Here is an 8,072-nt window from a genome sequence, read left to right as displayed (position 1 = left end):
TTGACGTACTCTTACAGTCGCCGAGCCAGTGCAAGAGCTAATTCAGACGTGTTTAGATCTTGTGGACGTTTGTTTATAGTTTATATTGAAAATAATTAGACAGAAAGCATAAAACAAAACAAACAACTTGAAAAAAATGTAAATTATTTTTAGATATTGCAAAAAAGGCCAATGCAATATTAAATATTAAAATCCAAATTTAAAGTATTTGTGTAATAATTTTATTATAGTTTTATTATAATAAATTAATAAAATGGTTTTCAATATCGATTGTAAATCAAGGCGTGGTACCAAAATATCTGTGATTATACTTGGAGGTGCACTTTTTACAATAATGGTGGCTTATTCAGTATTTGGGGATAACAACGATGAGAAAGGGCTCAAAAATTTACGTATGATTTCCATTGTAAGTATATAAAAGGTGTACCTTAGAAATTATTAGTAGTACCTTAAAATTATGTTAATTTCAAATTATAATTTCTACTCAGAGAATAGCATATATTTAAGTATATTATGTATTACATTTAATTTTCAATAACATGAATTCTTGACATTGTCAAAGACGCTAAGATTAGATAAATGGATATTAAATTTACGTTTGTAAACTAATGAAGAAGATATCGGTGACTTTATATAGTATTTTTATGCTTGATCAGCATAGTAAGGTGAGCATAAGTGAACCATTTTGAGATATTGAGAATTTCTTGACTGAAGATTTTTTTTTGGATAGACTTTTTTCTCTTTGACATAAAATATAAGTGAAAAATCCGAAACTCCCTCTAATACACTTTTTTTTTTGTTTTTTGGACTAAAAAATCATCTCCAAAATTTATGCCATGTTCGGAAAAAACACCCTGTATAAATCTTCCTATAATGAACATAAAAGTCTTAAGCGAATTTAATCAAGTCAAAAAATATTTGTACTACCAATAAATGTAGTACAAATTAATTATAATATTTGAATAGTCACAAAATTACAACAATCCTTGTAATTACAAAGCCATAGATACATTTTGTTGAATACCAATCTTGAAAAGAAAAGCTATTTTTTATATTAAAAAATATATATTAAAAATGTAAATTTATATTGAAATTATAATATGGGCGTGTGCGAGTTCAAGTAAATTGATGGTAAGTAGTAAATTATGTTGGTATGGCAGCGAATATTGGCATTTACCAATATTTCGAGTAGGGTAAAAATTAGATGAAAATTAGATAAATTAGGTATTACCATAACTAAATAAGGTAAATAAGAGCAGTGCAAAAAATTTCAATTTACTTGACCTCAATTTACTCGAACTCGTACAGGGCCTAAATATTATTTGGTAGAAAGTATTTAAAAGTACATTCTCTATGTCAGGGCTGTCCAAAGTGCGACCCGCGGCTAATATTTTTGCGGCCCGCGACATTATTTTAATCTACTACAATTGTGCAAATTTTCTTTTGGTCTTCTGGTAGAACCACATTATTTTATTTTTATGGTATACCAAATAAATTAATTTAAATTGATAAATTAATAAAACTAAACGTATTTAAATAATAAATAAAACGTATTTTTATTTTTGTCGAAAACAACTATATATATATGTATGTATTTGTTTCTTCGGCCCTCCAATCTGTACACTGATTTGTATTGGCCAGTGATAGTGTCTGGTCTGGACAGTTCTGCTCTATATTCTTGATAAAAAAAATTACTTTCTATATGTAAAATTAATAAAAATCAATTGATTATTACGATTAGTTGTTGACAAAATTCAAGGTTTAGAAAACGCGAATCTAATGCATATGTTAGGATAAGGACTAGGAACTTCCTATCGTTACATAATTTATACCAGAATTTTTAGTACTATGATAATGTAAATATCTATATATTTGAAGTAGACAAGAATACGGTATACCTAAGAATAAGCACTTATAAGAACACTAACACTAACTAGATATTATTTAACTCTTAAATGCACATATTTTTCAATTCCCTGGTAAGGGCATAGCTAGAAGCGAATGAGAAGCGGATGAGGCGTATACTTAAAGAATAATGTTTTCTTAAAACTGTCGGCCAAAAAAAGTTATCAAATCGAGAAACTGTTAACACGGCTGTCTGCACATACACATGCCTATATCATTGCTATAACACTTAGCGAGGATAGAACGATGAATGGACAGTCGCCCACTTTGTTTCCCTTGGGTACACACAACGTCGTTGATATTCTATAGCAATGTTCAGTAAATTACGCTCTTAGGAATTTATAGAAGGACTTTTTATTATCGCATATTTCTAAAATTTTTATTCATGAGGGCTTATATATATCTATCCTATAAATAATTATTCAATTGCACAATTGTCTAATTATAAAATATGTTTTGAAAAATAAATATTTTTCATAATGTTATCAACCACTGGTTCGTAAAATATTGTATTTCCGACTTTAAAGATATTTTTTTTTATTGGTAAATAATGGTACCGGCTATTTCAAAAAACACATTAAATATTCTATTGATTCATGTAAAACACATTATATATTAACTGTATCACATTACGAGTACTTTTTGATTAAAAACATTTATACAATGTTTAGCACATTTGCAATATATTAAAAAATATATAAATATATGTTTTCTTTTCAAATATATTTTTGAAGTTGTTCCGTCATGGCGAAAAAAATCCTTCTTCTTTCTATCCGACTGATCCACATATTTTGCATGATTGGCCCGGTGGATTAGGTGCCCTAACACAGGTTGGTTATATTTAACTTGTTGTATAGCAAATAAAATATATATTTAAAGTTTTTATAAACGTTAACACAAAGACTGGTAAATTACAAGCCTACAACTTAGGTAAGAACCTACGTATGCGCTATTATCGTTTATTACCTTCAAATGGAATTTACACACAACAACAAGTGCATGTGCTCAGTTCCGCTGCAGAGCGTTGTATTATGAGTGCTCAGGCAGTTTTAGCAGGTTTTATGCCACCGCTGGAACATAACAATGTACTACCTATAGCCTGGCAACCAGTGCCTGTAAATACAATACCGCGTATGGATGATACGGTAATTTACAAAAATATGTTTTTTTTATTTTATTTTTATAAATAACTTCTGCAAGTCTGTTTTGTAGCTCTTAGCACAGAAGAAACCATGCCAGAAATATGATACAATATTACAAAAACTATACAAGAATCCGCCACCAGAGTTACGTCAACTAAATGAAGAAAATGCCGAACTTTATAAGTTGTTATCAAAAAATACTGGAAAGGTGTGTAGAATAAATTATTAAAAATGTGATTATTGTCACTAATAATTTAATTAATTAAATTATATTCCTAGAATATATCGAGTGTTTTGGATATAGAGCAGTTATACACACTTTTACAAATAGAAACAGAAGCTGGACTTGCTATACCTGATTGGGCGGAAAATATATTTCCAGATCGGCTTGTACCATTAGCAGAACGAAGTTACACTTTCTTCACCGAAACGAATTTAATGAAAAAAGTCAAAGGCGGTGCATTCATTTCCGAAATACATAAAAATATGCTTAGCAAGCATAAAAAGAATTTGAATCCGGATCGAAAAATATTTTTGTATGCGGGTCATGACGTTACGCTAGTCAATGTAATGAATTCTTTAAATATCTTAAGTCAAACTGCAAAATTACCCGAGTATGCCTCAGCCTTGGTATTTGAATTGCACCATAGTTCATTATTTAAAAATGATTTTGAGGTCAAAGTAAGTCTCATCTCAATATTAGTAATGCGTTCTCTGAGTGGCTTAACATTGTGTATTTTACAGATTGTTTATTACTACAATAGTGATGACAAATTTCCCAAAGAATTAAGTATACCCAACTGTGATGCACCTTGTTCACTGACCCAATTCAGTGAATCAATCCATTCTTTACTTTTGGAAAATTATGATGAAACATGTGAGAATCCAGCGGCAGATTGCAAAACTTAATTAGAATTAAAATTATTTATTGTTAACAAAAATATAATTTGTTTGTTTTAAATTAATTAATTTATATTGTTTAAAATGTATTAATTTATATTGTTTTATATATTTTAATTCGTACGGTTGTAAAAATAAATATTTAAATTAAATGTGCTTTAAAAGTTTAATTTTCTAAAAAATTAATATCTAGAACCTTTATCTTCAGCATAAAGAAAGTATATTGGCACTTGGCTACGATCTGTCATGTAAACCATTTCTGTGTGACTGATGAGATGTATTGCCGCAATTCCATAAAACAACATAGGTAGACCTTTAATGAAAAAAAAAGCTTTTTAGAAATAATAATAATCAGTACATGAAATAATGTATATAATGAATCTAATAACATAATAAATTTACTTGTAGATTTCTACACTCGGATCACAAAATTTGATATGTAGTGGGTAGACCATTATTTTCTAAATAAACGGTTCTAAAATTTTCTAAAAAATGTTATTACAATTATAAAACCGTTATGTTTATTTGGGGTTTAAAGAATTAGTGCATACACAATTTATGAACATTTGTTTACTGTGTCAACGGTGACCCCTCAGTTTGAGAAACTAAGTTGAAGATTGGGTACCCAACTCAGTATAGCAAACGATGCCGGGGTATATATCTGTACTTAAAACAGGGATTAGGCGTTAAATTATAGCTGGATAAACTGATACATATTCTCCTCAAAATTCATAAAAGATTTGGCTAACAATTAAGAACGGATATACTAGTAACGAAACGAAACGAACATGGCAAAAAGGTTTCAGGAAAGACCAGGTCTAAGGTCTGTACTACGTCTGTTACTGCTCGTAATAGCGACTGTACTAGGAGATCTTAATATTAAGACTGCTTAGAGACTGAAAAGAATAGAAAATCCGATCATGGGATGAACTATTGAGTGATTATAATGATGTTGATGTTTTGTTTTAGTATCAAAACTACAAAGTGCATATGAAATATTCTAAAAAACAAACCATATATATGTAACTATGTTTGTAGTATTTGTATCACATTGATCTTGAGATCTTGAGACATATGTATATATGTATATATGTATATCAATAATAACTTATATTGTATATCAGTCGTATAAAGGCACTTTGAAAATTGTGCTATATCACAACAAAATAAAAATAACTATATTTTTAGAACTTATTTATAAATTAATAATTAAGTTTACCTAAATTTATAACTTTTAAAAAACGAAAAAATTTGTCTTCTAATCCTAAGTCCTGCACTTCACGTTTACTGCAATGATATTTCATATATGGATAGCAACCGGTGCGTAGTATGTGATAATTTGTGCCAGTATCTAATGTCCAATTAAAGTGTGACATGCCGTGTTGATCGTTCTCCACATCTCTAAACTAAAAAGTAAATAACGAAATGATTAAGTAATATAAATAATAATAGTTTTATTACATCACAAACCTTTACAAAATAAGATGTCCACGGTGGTTCATTACATTGTTTTAAATATGCGGTCAGTACTTCAGATGCTTTTGGTTTTAATAATATTTGCGTTATTCTCATATTATTTATTTATTAATTTTTATAATATTGTTTCATAGCACACATTTCATATTAAAAATATATTTATTATTTTAATTTAAAGAAAAAGTTGTAAACAATAATCAGCTGTTTGGTTGTCAAGGAAATGTCAACAAACTATGTTTTTCTTACATACTGTATATTTGCAAATGCGCGCTGTTACTTACAGTGAGGTTTAATATTACAGGTCGAAGTAACGAACGACACTGTCTTAAATTCATCAATATTTGTTTTTTTGTCGCTTTTATGGAATTATATATATTTAAAATTGACAGATTATGTTGAATTTATTATATTTGTTATCATACATACTTATAATTTTATATGTACAAAATTTTAAATAATGGTAAGCTTAAACTAATAGTATAATAATTAATTGAAATGTATAATTACATTCAGTAATAAATTTTGTTAATTTTGCAAATCACAGTTGAAATAAAATAGTTTGAGAATAAAAGAATTGCAAAATAATTCAAATTATATAAATAATTGTAACTTAAATTATTTCCATAGTTTGATAGCACCATCCCGCGCTGCTGATGCTATATATATTTGTCCTTTATCACTTTTGCACATCAGTAAGTCGGCAATTGCGTCTTGATGACTGGCTGATGGCATGTCTGGGCCAGATCTTGGATTTTCTTCAGCTGACACTCGCAAGGCATTCATGTCAGTATTATTACCAAGCGAAATAATATTTTCCTCTATAACGTGACTGCCATCAATCAACCGTGTACTGAAAATATACAGCATTATTTTTAATTACTGTGATTATGGTGTATATAAGAAGAAATCAAATTACTTATAATTGAATGTAATATCATTTAAATTATCCTTCGGCGATGGCACAACCAATGCTGAGCTTTTGGGGTCACATAAATTCCAGAACCGTATACGTTGATCTGAACTTCCAGTCAGAATAAAAGGCGAATTGTCTACAACACCACTTAAGACACCACATGTTGTTGCCGGATCGTTCTGTATATATACATATATAATAAGAATAATTTAAGACATATGTATAACTTTTTTATATTTACAATATCTTACCATACTAGTGTTGGATAATGGAGGTGCTGGACTAGCCCAGAGTACAGTTTGTCTATGATTTGTTTCTATATTCCAAATCGAAACTTCATTATTAGATTTTGAAGCTGATATTAAGCAGGAAGGCTCTGTAGGATGGCAAGCTACTTTACGTATCCAAGAATCTGAGGGATGTTTTATTTCTGCAATAGCTAATCTAAAACGTAAGTCCCAGCATATATGTTTGCCACCACTGGTACCAGTAGCAAGCCAGGAACCTGTAGAGTCAGCACATATTGTTGTAATCACTCCATGACGTAGTTCATTTTCTAAACGCCAAGCACATTGTTGTATGCGTGTATCCCAAGCTACAATAGCGCCGTATAGTGTGGCATATATAATAATATTAGGTGACGTGTGATCATAGGATACCATATCTACTACAGGGCCATCACTGTGTTCACTGCAAATATTAAAATTTATTAACAAATTGTCTATATAAATTTGTCTGAGTTACTTTTGATTTAAATGGAGTGCTTGTTGTAAGGTCATCTTTGAAGAATTTCTATCGATACGCATTATAAGTAGACTTCCATCCTTTCCACCAACTGCCAATGATTGTCCACCATCACAGGCTGCTAAAGCATATATTGGTGTATTTGCAGAATACACTTGTCGTGACTTGTTTATGGTTTGATTGCCATTTAGTTTGTTACAATCCCACAAACGTACCGTACCATCTATGCTGCCACTAGCAAAAAGCGGACCATGTGGTTTAAGTGCAGCCAGTTTAATAACTGACTCAGAGTGTTCATGTAAATGTGCTATCAGTGTGCCATTCATGCGCCAGTTATTCGGGTAGGGAGAATTTTGTTTACCATAATTGCCTCGCTGTGCAATGGAACTATAGCGCGTTTTGATTTTATTTCGCATTGATTCAAGATCCTTTCGACATTCTGAAGGGCGTTCTAAAGAGCGTGAAGAAAATAGGTATTTCAGTGTTGTAAAAATTATTTTATTAAATTCAGTTACCTTGCCAGTAGTTACGTTCAGGCATTGTATACTCCCCTAAAGATGTTGCCGCACTTAATAAGTTTTGTTGGCCGCCTAATAGTAGCACCCCAGATGCTGGACTTCCAGCTATACCACCGATAGGTGAACCATTTCCATCAGATGCTGGCGATGCTAAAATTAGAGAAATACCATCGGTTATGCCTTTAATTTATGCTTAAACATTTTTGCAATATTTACGTGTTTCTATAGGTAATTTGGATTTTTTTTCTGCTAGCGGATAGTCATGACAATTCACTTTTTTACGACTTATTACAATGCGCCCATTGCCTGAGGCTGGCTCATCAACATCCAGCTGTGACTTATGTTTAAGCTTAAGTAAGAACGGTTTCATAGCAAGCAATATCATTTCCAGTATGTCATTCAAACCTTCAGAGCTCAAACGTCGAAATAGCTAATACGGAACAAAATTTAATTAATAAAAATATAAATATGTGT

At 30.5% G+C, this 8,072-nt stretch overlaps 3 protein-coding genes across 4 annotated transcripts; 1 reads left to right on the top strand and 2 right to left on the bottom strand.

The window, feature by feature from the left end:
• Positions 1-34: 34 nt before the first annotated feature.
• On the top strand, positions 35-4,009 carry LOC119664435 (lysosomal acid phosphatase-like). Of its 2 annotated transcripts, XM_038073921.1 has the most exons (7): positions 35-138; positions 283-406; positions 2,640-2,735; positions 2,808-3,050; positions 3,118-3,255; positions 3,327-3,728; positions 3,792-4,009. In XM_038073921.1, coding segments are annotated over exons 1-7 (1,170 nt in total). In that variant the 5' UTR covers positions 35-136; the 3' UTR covers positions 3,957-4,009. The 2 variants fall into 2 exon arrangements, with proteins under 2 accessions (XP_037929849.1, XP_037929848.1); XM_038073920.1 differs by lacking the exon at positions 35-138 and having other exon boundaries at positions 201-406.
• Positions 4,010-4,073: 64 nt separating this feature from the next.
• Positions 4,074-5,582, bottom strand: LOC119664433 (uncharacterized protein C15orf61 homolog). Its single transcript, XM_038073919.1, has 3 exons — positions 5,418-5,582; positions 5,167-5,353; positions 4,074-4,260 (listed from the first exon to the last, which is right to left on the bottom strand). Exons 1-3 carry the CDS (start codon positions 5,517-5,519, stop codon positions 4,130-4,132), a joined length of 420 nt encoding a protein of 139 aa, XP_037929847.1. The 5' UTR covers positions 5,520-5,582; the 3' UTR covers positions 4,074-4,129.
• A 390-nt stretch (positions 5,583-5,972) lies between these two features.
• LOC119664432 (phosphoinositide 3-kinase regulatory subunit 4-like) lies at positions 5,973-8,028 on the bottom strand (the record flags this gene model as incomplete). The annotated part of the gene is made up of 6 exons (XM_038073918.1): positions 5,973-6,273; positions 6,340-6,515; positions 6,588-7,026; positions 7,081-7,531; positions 7,596-7,748; positions 7,815-8,028. Coding segments are annotated over 6 exons (1,668 nt in total), but the record flags the coding sequence as incomplete, so codon positions are not given.
• Between the last annotated feature and the right edge of the window lie 44 nt (positions 8,029-8,072).

Source organism: Teleopsis dalmanni, unplaced genomic scaffold, assembly GCF_002237135.1.
Source record: "Teleopsis dalmanni isolate 2A unplaced genomic scaffold, ASM223713v2 unscaffolded_contig_1919, whole genome shotgun sequence".
Lineage (NCBI taxonomy): Eukaryota > Metazoa > Arthropoda > Insecta > Diptera > Diopsidae > Teleopsis > Teleopsis dalmanni.
This window is presented reverse-complemented; position numbering and strand designations above follow the sequence as displayed.